The 17,617-nt window shown below is 39.8% G+C and overlaps 1 protein-coding gene across 42 annotated transcripts in view; it reads right to left on the bottom strand.

Annotated features, from left to right (window-relative positions):
* Positions 1-7,772: 7,772 nt before the first annotated feature.
* The window catches only part of PHKB (phosphorylase kinase regulatory subunit beta), a 218,842-nt gene continuing 208,997 nt past the window's right edge, over positions 7,773-17,617 (bottom strand). For 41 of the 42 annotated variants that reach the window (XM_005608231.4, XM_005608232.4, XM_070261699.1 and 38 more), the window contains 4 exons: positions 14,244-14,373; positions 11,437-11,544; positions 9,310-9,450; positions 7,773-8,661 (listed from right to left, as the gene is read on the bottom strand). In XM_005608231.4, coding sequence (XP_005608288.3) covers positions 8,524-8,661; positions 9,310-9,450; positions 11,437-11,544; positions 14,244-14,373 — 517 coding nt within the window. In that variant the 3' untranslated portion in view covers positions 7,773-8,523. 42 annotated transcript variants of the gene reach the window in all.

Raw genomic sequence — 17,617 nt, 5'->3', positions numbered from 1 at the left:
GACAACAGGCCCTGGGGATTGATGGAGAGGGCTGTTAAGTATGACTGCAGGTTTGGGAATAGGGGGTGCCGTAGAGAAGAGGCCTCGACGCCAGAACTGGGAACTCTCCACAGTGGGAGGGAAGAACAGATTCTACATAGTTTGGATAGGAAAGGGGTTTGATGGAAGATGGTAGGACGTAGGACAGGTAAGTGGAAATTTCCAGTGGATAACTAGAGATACACAATACATATATGTATATATGAGTTATGAGGATAGAGGTGATATTTAAGGCAAGAGAATGGAGGTGCTCTTTGAAAGACAGCACCTACCAACACAGGGGAGTGAAAGTCTAAAGGAAGGGGATGTGCACACTTGCATAAACGGAAGATGAATTGATAACATGGTAGAGTTGAAGGGAGCCTTGCAAAAATCGCACCCAGCTCCATCACTTGCGGGATAAAGAAACTGAGGTTCAGAGAACATCAGTGATTTGTCAAGCAGTTCACAACATCTAGAGAGACCTTGGGACGGAGACCAAGTTCCCAGACTCCCAGTTTTCGTCCTTTCCCACAGTTCTAAGCTGAACACCAGGAAATGGCTGTGTGCAAGGTGAATTCTAATTAATGTTGACCACCAGGATGAAAGTGGCCATTGGGAGCTTCTAAATTGGGGTAAAATAAACGTATGAGTCAAGGAATTGGGAATACTAAAAAAGTGAATATCCTTTGTCTTTTAATAGGTCAATAAAAAACAACAAGGAAAAAAGCCAAACCAGAAAACTATCTTAAAATGAAACAGAATCTCTTTAATTTTGTTTAATGTCTGTAAAAGAGGGCAGATTAATCATTTCAAAGCCTGGAGATTCATTCCCCTATGTTTTTCAGGATAAGGAAGTGGCAGAAAAAATCCATTCAAAACATTTCATTTCGGCTTGGATTCATCCTGCTCCTTTTCAGCCCAGAGTTGTGCGTGAAGTTGACCAGAAAGAAAATTTGATTGCACTGCCAAACTTCTGGGTTATGAGCTGTGCTTTTGTAATTTGCAATGTCTTCATCAAAAAACAATTGAGGTGCTGGCCTGGTGGCACAGCGGTTAAGTGCACACGTTCTGCTTTGGCAGCCTGGGTTTCGCCGGTTCGGATCCCGGGTGTGGACATGGCACCACTTGGCTCGCCATGCTGTGGTAGGCGTCCCACGTATAAAGTAGGGGAAGATGGGCACGGATGTTATCTCAGGGCCAGCCTTCCTCAGCGAAAAGAGGAGGATTGGCAGCAGTTAGCTCAGGGCTAATCTTCCTCAAAAAAAAAAAACAAAACAAAAACAATTGAATCTGAAGAGCTAGAATCGCATGTTGCACGAAATTCTGATTACAGCATCCACTCTCAGGCTCAGAAAACAAACACTTCTCTAAATGATCCGAACACCTTCTGAACCTATCATCTTCACTGGTGGCTCAGCCAGTATTTGAACCAAAATTGCCACTTACACCTGCCCCTGCAGTTCACTGTACTGAGAGCACAGATGGGAGAGTGAATACCCACCTCGCACTGTATTTCTCCAGCAAACACAGGAATGTGGCAGGGTGGGCACTTGGTGAGTTTCTTCATTCTCATTTTATTGTGGGCTCAGAAAAAGAGTGAAAGATACTCACACTGTGACTTCTGTGCTTATTGGGTACCTTCAGGGCTTTCAGCAAGATGGAACTGGCCTTTTGTGTCAGACGGATATGCCTCGGGCAGCCTCTGTGCAGCGGGGAGGGGATTGAGGCAGGCTCAGGGCCCCTGTGCTTCTCAGAGCGGCAGTGTTGCCAGCTGCCTCGTTTAGGAAACTGCTCTCTTGCGTCCCCATCGTGCTGCTCATTAGACGCCTACACATCGCAGAGGAACCAGTGCTGTAAAGTGGGCCGGGGCGGGGCACGGGGGAGACTCTCCGAGCGCTACCCCCGATTTCTCAAATCTTCAAAAATAGATGAGCTTGTTTCTTCATGAAGCATCTCTGAACCAGTCATGTTATAAGTTTGAGAATTTTCTAATAGTAACACATACTATTTAAATTTTAAATTTCCTCTGTGTTTGTGAAATGACTATCTCATCTTTCTGAGTTGTAATTTGTGATCTGGAAGCTGACTGTTCAGTCACTTAATATTTGTGGGACCTTGGATAAGATGCTTCAACTCTGTTCCTCAGTTTCCTCCTACGTAAAATGAGGACACTGACAGTCCCGGCCTCACCAAGTAGAGCTAACAGAGCACGGAGCCCAGTGCCTCCTATATTAAGGGCTCATTCAATGCCAGCTATTCGTAACCCTCTTTACCACTCGACTAGGCTGACTGGTGGGATCGCTATCTAATGTTTTTTTCCAAAAAAACAGCCCTTGGATTTATTCTGATTTTGGTTTTGAATTAATTGTTTCACTTTATCATTTTCTTTTTTGTACTTTCCTTATGTTTATTTTGTTGCAATTTAAAAATTTCTTGCAATGAGTATTTAATTCATTTATTTCCATTCTATCTTGTTTAGTACTGTTTGAAACTATGAATTTTTGTTGAATATGGTTTTAGCCATCTTGCTGTAGTAATTTGATTATAGTCTAGATATTCTGAATTTTCAGTTTTAGTTTCAATTTACAAAGGAATTTCAAAATTTCCAAGAGGTTGGCTTTTTTCCTTTTTCTTTTGGTTATTCAGCTGTAGGTTTTTCTTCTTGACATAAGAGAACGCAGTCATCACCATTCCCGATTTGAAATGCATGGAGGAGGCTCTCTGTGGCATCCAAAATATGGTCATCTGTGAAACGTTTCGGGGGACTAGGAGGTGTCATCATGGTTGTTTGGATATGGACTAAAATATTTATATATTAGTGATTATTGTACTCCCCATGCTGCATTATTTATGCTTGTGGACTTCATTTGTCACAATAAGTTGCTCTGATCATGTTTTTGTTTCTCCTTGCATTTTCAGACACTTGCTTTATATATCCTGATACTTACACAGGTTAGAGTAAACAGCTGGAATGAACATAATGGCTCATACACGCACACTCTTTCAGTTTCCTACTTTATCTCTGGTTAAACAATTATTTATATGACATTCTTTCTGTCCAAATAACTGGGCTGGCTTCTGTCTCCAGACAGAATGCTGGCTCAACAGCCAATGATGGGAGTTTGAGTAAGCAGGGGGGTGTGGAGGTGACAGAGTTAGTCAGGAACTGAGAATGAAGCAGTTTGGCCATCTTCAACACATGGCTACCACATTCACCTAGCTCACTGTCATCCCTGCCCACAGAAAGAGGGAAGAGCACAGAGGGGCAAGCAGGGAGATTTATGGGCCAGGCCTAGAAGTGGCACTCCCTACTTCTGCTCACATCCCATTGGAGAACATTCCATTGAAGTCACAAGGCCACACCCTAACTGTAAGAGAGAATACAATGTACGGTGTATCTGAGCAGTCACATGCCCAGCTGTAACTGTTATCATGGAGGTGGAGAACAGACTGACTGACAACTAGCAGTTTCTGCCACAATGCTGTTTTGTTTCGTATATAGATTTAGGCTACTTGATCCTAGTTATAGATTTGACATTTTCACTTTTAATTCCATGTTGTCTGATATTAAAGTGGAAAGTCATGGTTATAATGGATCTGGAGATTGCCATTTTTCTTTTTCTATCTTGTGCTATATGGTCAATTTTCTGAATATCCCCCGCCCCCAGCAACCTTCTGGTAATTTAAAATTATTTTCGTATTTCAAATGGTAAACTTTAAAAACCCTTATTTCCTGATTTACTAACTTTAAAAAATGAAGTAAATATTGACTTCTTGCTATGAAAGACAAGGAAATTAGCTCACTTCCTTCTCAGTACCTACTGAGCTTTGTCATCAAGCTCTAGGATTTTTGTCCCAGTCCGTTAATTATATTAAATTGTACAGTTTTTCTTTCAAGTCATCTTCACATTCTTTTCTGTAACTATAAATCACCTTGTTGTTACTATTAATTTTACATTTTAATGATTAATGGTTCATAAACAGTATTACGTTTTCTCCATTACTACATTCTTTACATTGATCCTCTTGGTTAACTGGATTTAGTCAAATACTATTTTCAAGAAAGGTTCACAGTTGTTATGATTCCTGAGTTACTGCATATTTAAGAATTCTTCATTTGCCTTTGTAACTGGTTGGGAAAAAAATCTTAGGTCACACTTACTGTGTGACATTGAACTGGCGTGGAGCACTGAGCCCTCTAAGATTGAAACACCTCCAAGGTGTTTCAATGTCGCTCATTCTGGAACAGTTTTCTGTAACATAATATGTTCTCTTTATCTGCTGACTGAGTTCTTTCTTATTTAGGGAACATTTTATCATATCTTTGAATTTTTTCTGAGCCAAACGTAGACTTCTCTCCCTATGGATACCAACTTTCTTTATGTTGGGTCAACCTTGTCCACGACCATCTCTATTCTTTTCCATCTGCATTCACTGTGATTCTCTCTCTGATCACATATCACCGTATCAGAGGCCCTTCCACAACCACAGGAAACCTAAGGACCTTTGTCACTCTTTGCCCCCAACCTGTCTTATTTTTCTTCACAGCATTTATTACTACATGTCACCTCATGTCCCCAACCCCAACTAGAACATGAGCTCCATAAGGAGAGGGAATTTGTCTCTTTTTTCCCCATTACTGTGCCAGAATAGTCTGGCACAGAATCAATGTTCAGTGTTTGAATGATCTCAAGCTTTCCTTGTATATTAGCAGTTCAGTTTTCAGCTGTGTATACTTTGTTTTTTGCTGTTTCTAAATTATGAAACTTGCTTGCTCAGCTCTATTTTTCTTATTGTATTATCTTGTCTTTGATTTTTTCTTTATTGATTCCTTTTCTTTTTAATTTTTTTTAGAGTATAGGGCATTTGTTGTGGAGGATGTCCTATTTCCTAAGTAAATTTATTTTCAGAATGAGTTCTGTATCTGTTTTTTTTTTGCTATTTTTACAGTTTACAAGCAATTTTCTTCCATCTTTCTCATGACAGGCACAGCAACTTTGTGGGTGACCAGATACAGTGTGGGTGGTCTTCTGGATCTTGTCCCAGCCTGAACTCTTTTGTTCTCTCCTGTCTGTTTCCAGCTGAGTCCCTCCCTCTCAGGCAATAGGTAAGCGCCAGAGTTTACCCTGTTTGGAAGAACAGTATCATATTGCAAGACACCGTACTTGGAAACAGGATATGTCCTTAACTAGACAGAGTGAATTCGAGTCTCATAGTTCTAAACCAAAATTATGTGCAGTGAAAAAAAAGGTAGTCATCAAATCCAAGCACTGCCCATAAGGTCCCCTCTCAGGCAACAAGTCATAGGTCAGGGGTCCCAGCTCTCAGACCGTCTATTGGAGATAACTAGTTCTGTGGGATCATGGGTACCCTTCCTCTTCATCTGCCTCCTCCCAGATGAAAAATCGAAATACCTACTCCCAACAGCTATTCCCTTCCTTGGGGAGCAGCACTGTGGCAGTGGTGCAGTTTGTGCACTAAACAAAGGTGCCAGTTGAGAGGGCAACAGGGGGCTGAAATACAGTTTATGCTTGGCTTTCTGAGCTGTGTGTCCTGGTATGCCGTTGTATCTGCTCAGAGAAAGGACCTTTTTCTTTGTACAAAGGTGCTAAACCTTGTGCCCAGTGGGCTGAGTGTGTCCAGCAAGGGGACCTTTTTCTAATTCACACAGGCTTCATGTGAGCTGGCAGTAGCCCCTGCAGGAGAATGACGTGTAATGGTGGTCTGTGTGGGAGGGGAAGAACTTCCACACTGGAAGGACACTTTCTGGCTTTTTCCCTTAGAGGTTGACTCAACGCTCATCTGACTCCCCTCAAATGCAGTAAGTTTTTCATCCTTTATCTACTGCCCTGTCCTCACCCTGCACAGCTTCGGGGAGGTTAGCGCACAGGAGCCAAGGACAAGTCCCAGGAGCCTTTGTGCGGCGCTCCAGTTTGTGGAGGCGGCTGTGCTGCTGCAGTTGTCTCGCTGATACCTTCTCCCTCATTTTTCATTTATGTTTTCAGTTTCTTAGAGGAGTTTTACGATCTGGCTGCATACTACTCTGCTACTTCCAGCCTCTCCTTGACTTTAAATGTGGTCTCTCTGTGCAGCTGTAACTGTGTCTTCACATTGTGTTGACTCTTCCACTTTTACACGCCACCTATTTAATATGCATGATCACGATGAGCTAAAAGCACATCTGGATCTACTCTTCAGATTTCTGGGGAAAAGTTACACTCATTCAGATAGCCTATAAATGTTACTTGGTGTCCATAAGGCATTGCAAGCTTATCACATATTGAAGGGGATTCCACATTCTGATTTTTAAAAATTGAAATATGACTATTTCAGACTTAAATAAAATGAAAAGAAACCTGGAAAACACGATGCTTCTTAAAATGATGCTCTGGAAATGTAGCTGAATTGATATTCAGTCAGGAGTTTCCAACAGACGTTGCTTGTACAATAAACTTACACAGTGAATCTGCCATTATGCTAGAGGAGCTTTAAATCAGATTTAAATCTTGTCATGCCTGGCTAAATGTGCTAATATTTTCAGTCAGTCTCTAGCACAGCTGTTAAAACATTTCGACTCTGTAGGCCAAGTAGGACTTCTAAAATTCATATGAGTTCGTGTTCTACTTCTTATTATTTTTGCTTTTCTGATTAGAAAACAGACTTTGGCTTCTGTAGAGGTGAACGTCAAGATTTACTGATCCTAATACATCTTTCAGAACAACAAATTTTTAATTTCATTAAAACACAAAGTCGATAGATATGTCACAGATTCTGAATGCCTTCAGCAGCACTGGAAAACTTTAGAATTCCGTACATGTAGCATTTAAGCAGGAAGCTTTAACACTCATTCAGGAAATATACATTTGCAAATGAAGGCTGATTTCAACTAAGACAGTGGCAGATTTCTGGTAACTTTGCTCAGCTAATCAGACTTTTTTAAAATTCTTAAAAATACAACACAGTTTACTCTCCTCCAGATTTCAGCAAATATTAACTATTTCAAGGATTCTTTTTCTCTTTCTTTCCAGTTTCCCCAGCTATGACGTGTCAGTCCTCAATACTCTCTCCATGGGCTTCACGTTTAACTTTTTTTCATGCTTGTTGTATAAACTAGCTTCATTATTATCTTTTCATAAACTTTCTAAATATACCAAGTCAAGTAATTATCTTCTTTGTCATACCCCTCTCCTTAAGATATTCTGTAAGGTCAGACTTTTAACTCATTCTTCTCAATTTTCCCAACCAGGACATATATGATTTCTTATGCAAGATCTAAGCAGTGTATCTCAAAGTTATAAGAAATATGCCCGAGCCTTCAGATTTTTCCATGTGCTCATGCATCCATTTATTTGATATCACTTTAACTTGTTACTGAAGCCACTTGTCCTTTCTTCCTTAGACCCTTGAGACCCTACGGTGGGTTGTATTTTTTTATGTGACAAGTCTGACTTCTCAAGTGAAACTCCATATAAGATTGATCAGAAAAATGACTCTCTTTGGGGCCAGGGCTCAAACTAATGGGTTGCACTGTAACATTCAGTATGAAATAAATTCATAAAATTTAAAAGTTTAATCTACTTCCTATTTTTATTAAAGTTTGCTTAAGTAGTAAATCTGGTAGCAAAATATGTGTAATGGTAGATACCATAGATTCTCTTCTATTCCATCTCCTGATCAATTAAATGAAAATATTCAGGAATAATATACTCAATATTGTGAACATGAACAAAGAATGTACCCAGATAAATTCATTAATTCAGAAATAAAATTTAATGACCTTTAATTTTGTTTTTACTAGTATAAACTAGGTTAACAGTCCATACTTAACAATCTTACACATGTCCAATTTTTTAAGAGCTCAAAGAAAATGTTTGATCAGGTATAGATTTATTACACTGTATTTTAGCCCAACCTCTACAGTTAGCACAAATACAAAACCATAGTCATGTTTACAAAGTAAAAATTGTACAATAGCTATACATACTAAAATATCAATAATGCAGTTTCTGAGAATCAAAATATCAGCTGGCTGATTTTGCCTTTATGATATATAGTAACATTTCTTCTAGTATGACAATGCCACTAAAAACGGTTCACCACTCTTTCAATATCTTTTCATTCCTAGTATGCATTACTAGTTGGCAAATTCATTTTAATGACAGTAAGGTGGGAATTTAGTCCAAAGAGCAAAGATTCATTTTGATGAGCTATTTGATGATAAAACACGCAGCAGTGAATTTTCAATTCATAAACTATTTCTATCATTCAGTAAAGATTATTATTGTAGCTGGCATACTCATGAGAACTTCTCTCCACTTGAGAAGAACTTCTTGCCATTAGATTGGCTGTGGCATGCAAGAGCCCAGTAGCTCTGCCCAGGGCGCGGCAGCCCTCACAGCACCACCAGCCCATGCACTAACGGCTGCCCTGATCAAGCTTCAGCACAAACCTTAACACACTTCTAAAAAGTGAGTCTCATCAGAGCCTCTTACACCTTCCTCACTAGCTAACCAGACAGGGGTCGTCATTGCTTGGCTTGACTTCTCCTTCCAGCAGCAAATTCATCACGACCTTTGTCAAATAGCTGCACGTTCCTCTTTTTCCCAGTGGGGGAGTGTTGTAAAAGGAAGTCATGTCATCCTACAAAGAAAAACAGTAAGCAAGTTGTTTGATTTTTTGTTTATAAAGAGTTGACAGGTAAAATCAGTGTCAGCCTAAGGGGAAAAATAAATTCACAGAAAGATTTCCTCATAGAAAATATGAGCTTCTTGAGCTTTTCTTTCATTTTCCTGAAGCGTCTTCTCAGCACATAAAACAAAGACAGGCATTTTTTAGAATTCTCTCTGCTGGTAATTTTTATTTACTTAGGGAACCTTTTTACAGACGAGCATAAAATATTAAACAGAGAGCCCAGAAGGGACCACATTAGGTAGTACACAGCACCAACGCAGTGTACTACCTATTCCTTCCCTCCTCAGGTTTTAATTTCATAGGCTTCTGGAATCTATGGCTCCTCTCTGGTACAAGACATTTTGACTGCCAACTGTATGAAAGAAACTTATCTCTTCCTAGATTTCTTTTAAGTCAAAACTTTACAGCTGAATTGACTAGTAATTAACTAAAAAGTAAGAATAATTCTCCAAATAAGCCAGACTTCCCTCCGCCCCTCGAGTACTCTCTTTTGTGCTCTGTAAATCTGTTTTATAAGTTAAATGATAAGAGACTAGGGATATATTGAAGAATTGAGACAACGAAACAATTCTACAAACAGCTATTTTTTCTACTTACTTGTTTTTCAACTTCCTTCAGTCGACTCTCGTCTTTCTGAAATTCATAAAAGGCTTCTTTCACGAGTTTGTCTAGATCTACTTTGTCTTGAAATCCTAGCTCAGGGTTTCTTTCCAGTACAATGGATACAACCATTAGTAACTAGAAGAGACAGATGTTGAAAGCAAATTATATGGACCACAAAAGTGACACTGTCTGGACATGTTACCATTCTTTATTCATATTAATAGATGATTCTCGTATTCCATAGTATGTTCTCTACAATGACACACTTTAGGATCATCTATGGATGGAATCTTCCTAATCTTGCAAATTAGTAGCATAAGTTCTGATTGGAAACTGCACTTTTTTTTCATTGAATGTATTGTTGGAGCTGTACAGAAATGTTTTTAGTCACTTAAATAAAACTAATTACTTAGAAAAATGACTTCCCTACTCCTCTCTATAGTATATAGTTGTCGTATTCACCCAAAGTGTCTGAACTCTTCCTGGCCTTTGGGCATTAATCCTGTTGTCAAGACACCAAAAACCAGAGGCTGCCCCAGAAAAGGCAATGGGCAACAAGCCAGAGAAGGTAGGTCAGTTCAGTGGAGACTCTGGATTCAGGCTCACGACCAAATGATTTGGAGCCCAGCACCCCAAAATGGGTACAATTCTGTGACATCATAGTAGTTTCTCAGGAGACGGATATGTTTTAAAAAATACATTTAACTCTGATCTCTTTATGACATAAGTATTATTTGGTCTATATAAATATCTTAGTTTAATGCATCATCCTATTGTCTGGCTATCCCGCACATTTATCCTAAGTCATAATGTTCATTTTAGATGACAAACTGTTATATGCAAAGATTGTGTCTGAGACTTTCTGACGATGATTATGACTCCAACTTTGTATACGCAACAGGAACAGGGCTTCATAATTCCCAATTTGGGAATCTCCTTGACTGTACTTTATTGAAATGCTTCCAAAACAGAACCTGAAACAACTAAACGTAACAGTCTCAGAAAAACCCCAGAGTCACAGTGTGGGAGACCTTGGAGTAGGGCTTCAGCCAGGTTAACACAAAGGTTTGCTCTAGTTCGGAAGGAAAATTTCTTCTGCAAAGGGAATGACCTCACTTTGGTCAATAAGAACTTCTACATCCATTGTAGGTCCCAGATGCTGGGCAGTAGACACCAAAAGACTAACAGCACAAGGAAGGCATTTACCCCTCTACTAACCCTATCTTTTCCTGACCCCAGTCTCTGCCTCATTCGCACATGCTATGAAATGGGTTGGCTAATCCTGTTTCCAAATTCTGGCACCACAGAGATAAGGCTGAATCTCATTCGGCTCCGACTGTAGCTCCAGACATGCTGGATTTCAGGAGGTGCCACATCCAGTTCAGCACTCACTGAGAGCTTCTGTATCTATGACACGTTACCCACCCTCAAGGAAAACAAAGTCTGGTAGAGACATTTCCAGAGAAAGAGGCAAAGTGAAGATGAGCTACATATTAAATCCATTCATTTGGGGAATTCTCCATGTATTTGGTACAATGTTTTAAAATGGCAAAACAGCACATGTATACATGTGCATGCATGTGCATGTATCTCAGCATTTCACTTAGTACAGAGCAATGATGACACAGCACAGAAATTTCATGTCTTCTCTATTCACAGAGAATGTTTGGAAAGATGTCCCTCAGAATACCAAGAGTGATGACTTACTGCTAGTGGGTGTGGGGAAATTGTTTTCTTTATTTTCTATAATTTTTTTGAGTTATTGAAACTTGCTACAATAGTCATGCATTATTAGTGTAAACATAAAAAACTGAAAATAAACAGAAAAAGATCACTTCCTCTCTTTAATGGTGGTTGTGATGCACTCACTATTGAGAGGTAGGTGTGTAGCTAAAAAAGTCAGACCGTCAGTCTTTCCGCCCTGAAGGACTGAAGATGTCTGAATTGTGCCTGTGCCTTGATTTGGGTCAAGGATGGTCACCTTCTCCAGAATGTGGCTGGAGGAGATTCGGGCTAGGTGAGGAGTGGAATTCCTGGTCTCTTTGGCAGTTTCCTTTACACTAGTTTTCAGGGAGCAGAGAGAAAGCACTTCTTCAGCAATCTACATTTCTAAGTACAAACCTCCACAACGATCTGTCTATACTGCGGCTGGTCAATATTTCCCAACATGTCTTCAACAAGGAGGGAGAAATTCATCTCATACATGGTCATATCCGACAGGGTTGGTTGCTGAAAAAAAGACCTCAGCGTTAACATGCTGCACTGTTACACTCCGGTTCCCACTTAACAAAGGAATTTCATTTTCTAATCAATAAACTTTCTCAGTTCCTATAAAACCTTAGAGAGCTTTTTCAGCTATATGAGTGGATTTTATATATGTCAAACTACTGAAGCCAATCAGCTGACTATTGTGATAAATTAAACCTCCTGTTTTTAGTAGTTATCTTCACTGTATTAATGTTTCTAGGAGAAAGGGACTATATTAGAACGCTACTTCAATACACAAAAGGAACAATCAAAAATTGAGACAATAGAGTACACACTGCTTTCATAATTAACATAAGAAGTTATGCTTGCTGTCAGACTTTAGCGTATAAGTCATTTGCTATTGAATTTACATCATTTCTGCGACAGGTCCTTTCTGAACTGGCAGCATAAAAATGCATACAAATAAGCAAAAACAACAGTATGTGGAAAAATGGCAAGTAAACACAGAAAAAAGCAAAACTAAGGATGGAAAACCCTCAAAGGATGGAAGAGAAGGCTCTAAATGTTGGACTTGTGTGGTAGAAAACAGATGGAGCCACCAGGTTTATTACCAGAGATGCTGAGACGATGAGTCATACCTATCTGCTTCTACTACCATGGTGATTTATAGTGAACTTAACCACGGCCTCAGAACAATGTGTGGCTACTTACTACTCAAAATGGGACCCAGCACGAATGTCCCCTTTCAATCAAATGGCAGCAAAGTTATTTTGCCCAGTATAATAATGCCTCAGCCCTATATTCAATATGGTCCATCTATTGTATTCTATATTCAACACGATCCAATATATACTAATATGGGGAAAATGAAGCCCAGTTGCTGAACATAGTAATTATAATTATTTAGATGTCTAGCAATGGGATTAATGGGGTTACAGAAGGAAAGAAAGACTCTTTCATGGTTTCACATTAATTTCCTTTTAATATATCTCATTTGAAAAGTCAACCTAGTTACTATGCAACTATGATAATTAAGCCTAGAGAAGAGACATCCAGCTTGCCTTGGTTGGCACTCTCTGAAACGACTCAGAATGGGCAGTGTAGTGGGGGAGTTAAGAGAAAAGGCTCAGAAGTCAAACTTCCAGGGTGGGGTGGGTCACACTCTGGGTCAACTACTTGTATGACCTTGGGAAAATCACTTAGCTGTGCTTGAGTTTCCTCATCTGTCAAATAGGAATAATAAAGTACCTACCTCAAAATTATTGCGAGGATTAAAAGAGCACTTGGAAAAGGGCCTGGGGCATAAAAATACTTAACACACATTGTTGTTATCAAAGAGAGGATACTAAATAAGTGGCCCAGGCAATCAGACGATTAAATGAAAATCTGGTAGCAACTAGAGGGGTCTGGGAAAGAAGCTAACAAAAGGTCACCCTAGGCCACTGTATGCAGAAGCAGCGGGACAGGACAGTGCAGGCCTGTGTTCTGCCCGCAGAGACGGAGCTGCCCACACAACGGGCACAGAGCATCTGGGAAAGGGCTGGAGCACCTCTACTGGCAACCAAAGAAATCCATTCAATAGTTTGTGAGCAGTAAAAAGAACACTTCCAAAAAAGTTTTTATTCATTTTTTTGAATAAGTAACAGATTGACAAAGTTCAAAATTTGAAAGGTTAAAAGGGTTTTTAGTGAAAAGCCCACCCTGTCTCCTAGACCACATTTCCACAATTTCTTGTGGGTTCTTCCAGAAACACTCTATGTACATATAAACAAAATGAGTATGGGTGTGTATATTTAAGAACACTTTATTTGTATAAAGACCTTCAGCAAAAATAATCTGGTTAATGCTTCAACACCAGAAACAAATACAGTACTCCACTTCCAAAAGGCCTAATTATTCACATCTGTGTATAAGCAGAATGATTTAGATGTCAGGATCAAATAAAATAATCAAATCAAAGAAGCAGGCTAGTTTACATAACGTGGGAAACCATCTGAAGGAGGGGGCATCAATTGAATCGAACCAAAAGGCGGTTACATTTCGAGTAAAATAAGTGATTGTCTAATGACCTAAAAAGTTGCTGCATTTTTTTGCATTCAGTGCAATGTATAAGCAGCAATTCCCTCAACCACAGCATCATTAAGTCACCTGCTTCTGAGGCCTGACTGGTTCTGTCTTTTGAACGTCCATTTTACTGTTGGTGAGGTCTCCAGCACTGGCCCCCAGCGCCTGGCAGTGGAGGAACACCACCACTCACAGTAATGCTAACATACGAACCCTAAGGTCACTAACAAGTAATAGAGGAAGGACAGCTTGCTGGGCAAAGGTTTGGCCATGTGGTTGATTTAAACAGAGCCCTTCCTTGAAATATTTGAAATACGATAATACAAAAAATTGTTGATTTTAAATACAACTTTTCAGTAAAATATCCATTTCTATAGAGGGAAGCTAAAACTTTGTATAAAGCCTTTGTATAGAGGGAAGCTAAAACTGAAAAGTAAAAGTAACTCAGATTGAGAAAAAATATTTCCAATCCAATTGATTAGACTTCTTATTTTCCAGTATTTTCTCCCTCCAGGTATCTGGACATCCCTTCTTTAAGTACTCTTACAAATTTGAATAAGCAGAGAGGTTATTTGCAATGCAGAGAGGAAAAGAATTCTCTACTCCTTTAGGTCTCTTTAGAAATCCCTTTTACTGACATAAAGTAAAGGCTGTACCTGTGGCAAATGCTTCCCAGCTACAATGATACCATTGGGTGTGCGCTCCAGGATCTGCCATACTCGGTCGTAGAACCCAGGGGGAGTTCTATTCAAAGACCCATCGATCTGACGCCTGTTCAGCCAACATCTGCAGACCAAAAGAAAATGCCTCAGATTTGAAAAAGAAGCTTGTTCTAGTAGAAAGCAGGGCTTTCAATTTGGATTAATTGTTCCAATAGGGGGAGCAATAAAAGCCAAAATCTATAAATGATGCATATCTACCATGTGTTACAGAGATTACTAAATATTCCATAAGAAAAACAGAGCTTGCAAGAAAGGAGAAAATCCCCAAGATTTAAAAAAATTTAATAGGCAAAACTTATTCTCTAGTAATCTATAAGGTTGCTCACTATGAGATCAAATGACTTTCTAATATGCAAAGCAGCTCCATTTAAAAACACAGGAGCAGCCAATTTCAAAATAAGTTTATGTGGTCCTTACATACAATAAAATGTAAGCTCCACAAAGGCATGGACACCATATAGGTTGACCACTCCTATACACCTCTCCCAGAAAGGTGCTTAATAACCAGTTCATAAGAGAATCAATGCTCAAAAAAGCATAATGTATCTAACGAAATTACCTTACAGTAGTCCTCCCTTATCTGCAGGGGATACATTCAAAGACCCCCTCCAGCGGATGCCTGAAACCACAGATAGTACTGAACCATGTATATACTATGTTTTTTCCTATACATACACACCTATGATAAAGTTCAATTTATAAATTAGTCACAGTAAGAGATTAACAACAGTAACTAATAAAATAGACCAATTATAACAATATACTATAATAAATTGTCAGCATCACTACTCGAGCTTTGGGGTCATTATTAAGGTAAACAAGAGTTACTTGAATACAATATTTATGAATTGTTTATTTCTGGAATTTTCAATTCATGTTGTTGGACCTTGGTTGAACACAGGTAACTGAAACCATAAAAAGCAAAAGCATGGATAAGGGGGAGCTACTGTATTTTAAACTTTATATTTTAATTTCAAACTTTATATTTAGTTTTATATTTAACTACAAAGTACCAATACTAAAAAATCAGCTACAAAATCTTTCATGTCATGATAATCAGAATGTAGTGATAAACTAAAATTCTTGATCTCTTATTGATTAAATATTAAATCTTAAAGATATAATACTAGGGTGATGTCAGCAACAGGGCAGAATGAGCTGTTCCCTTTGTCTCTCCTCCTTCAAACTACAACTAAATGGACATTCACTGATCAGTGGAGGATACCCACACAGCACCTTAAGATGCCTGGGAGACTTGGATGGACTACCCTCAGGGAGGTAGTGGACATATGTGAGCCCTCTCTGGCCCCCAGGCAGACCAGTACCCATGTGCAACTGCTCTCCCAGCTGAAGTGCTCATAGCACCACTGTGGCCCCAAGGATGGGAGCACACCTTGGTGCGACTGTGGAAACAGGTGACAGCAGCCCTGAACCCTCAAATGATTGCTTCCCTGTCCAGTGGGAGATTCTCCAGGGCTGTGTGGTCTACAGGGAGCAGCTCAGGCTTGGACCCAGTGGGGAGGCCCTGCCCACCAAGGACAAAGGCTGGTGACACCTAGGAGCAGACTGGGAGACCTAGGAGTGGTGGAGCTGTGAGTCTGGGCAAACAAGTTCCCAGATGCCTCAAATACCCATAGTACTGTTGTGGCTGCGAAGCAGGGAGCATGACTCTGGGGGACTGTGGGAGCAGGCGCCGGCAGCCCTGAGGTCCTCCATGATCACTCTCTGGTTTGGTGGGAGAGCCCACAGTTCCATCATGGTCTCAGGGAGTGGCTCTGGCTCGGAGCCACTGGGGGGTCCCCACCCACCAAGCACAACAGCTGATGCAACCTATGAGCCGACCTACAAGCAGTCAGCAGCATTTATCTGTAGCATGGACGGATGAGCTCCCAGTTGCCATGAACACCCACAGTATCACTATGGCCCCAAGAGGGGAGCACTTCTTGGCAGGACTGTGGGAGCAGGTGGCAGCAGCCCTGAACCCTGGTGTGATTGCTTTTCCATTCAATGGGAGACCCCACAGGGCTGCCAGGATCCCAAGGAGTGGCCCAGGCTCAGAAAAGCACAGCTGCAAGGGACTGCAGAAGGTTCATATATCACAGCCCTTGCCCTTCCCAGTGGTGGCAGGTGGAACCTGAGACCAGATACTATCACTATGCTATGGTACAAATCCACTCCATGAAATGGTATGAAGAAATATACTAATACTCCAGACCAGAAGGAAAAAGACAAACACACAGAAATCAATCCTGAAGGCAAAGAAATTTACAATCTAAATGTCAGAGAACTCAAACCAGCCATCAAAAAAACCTCAACGAGTTACAAGATCACTCAGAAAGACAGTTCAATGAAATCAGGAACAAAATTAACGAACAGAGGGAATTCTTCACAAAACAGATCAAAACCATGAAGAAAACCAATCAGAAATGTTGGAGATGAAAAACACAATGGATGAGATAAAGAAAAACCTGGAGTTCTTAAGTAACAGAGCTGATATTAGAGGACAGAATGGGCAATCTAAAGGATAAGAATACAGAAATGCTTCAGAAGGAAGAGGAGAGAGAAGTAAGACTAAAAAGAAATGAAGACATTCTCCGAGAAATATCCCACACAATTAGGAAATGCAACCTACGGATTATAGATATTCCAGAAGCAGAAAAGAGAGGGAAAGGAGCAGAGAGCTTGTTCAAAGAAATAATAGCTGAGAACTTCCCAAACCTGTAGGAGGAGCTGGAATTACATGTAAATGAAGCTAATAGAACCCCTAATTACATCAATGTAAAAAGACCTTCTCCATGGCATATATCAATAAAGCTGGCAAAAGTCAATGACAAACAAAAAATATTAAGGGGAGCAAGGCAGAAGGAAATAACCTACAAAGGTATCCCTATTAGGCTTTCAGTGGATTTCTCAGCAGAAACCTTACAGGCTAGGAGAGAGTGGAATGACAAATTCAAAATTTTGAAAAACAAAAACTTTCAGCCAAGAATATTATATCCAGTGAAGATATCCTTCAGATATGATGGAGAAATAAAAACTTTCCCAGATAAACAAAAGCTGAGGGAGTTCATTGCCATAAGATCCCCTTACAAGATTTGATGAAGAAGGCCTCCATACCTGACAAAAAAAGAAGACAGGGTTTACAAAGCCTTGAGCAAGGAAATAAATAGGCAGACAAAATCAGAAAATTGCAACTCTCTATCAGAACAGATTAGCAAACAATTAGAACTCTAAAGATAAAGTGAAGGAAAACGTCAAAAATAAATATAATCACTTCATTTTAACCACAAATTCACAATATATAATCG

Source organism: Equus caballus, chromosome 3 (assembly GCF_041296265.1).
Source record: "Equus caballus isolate H_3958 breed thoroughbred chromosome 3, TB-T2T, whole genome shotgun sequence".
Taxonomy (NCBI): domain Eukaryota; kingdom Metazoa; phylum Chordata; class Mammalia; order Perissodactyla; family Equidae; genus Equus; species Equus caballus.
The sequence above is the reverse complement of the archived record's forward strand: the minus strand, read 5'-3'. Positions and strand labels throughout refer to the sequence as shown.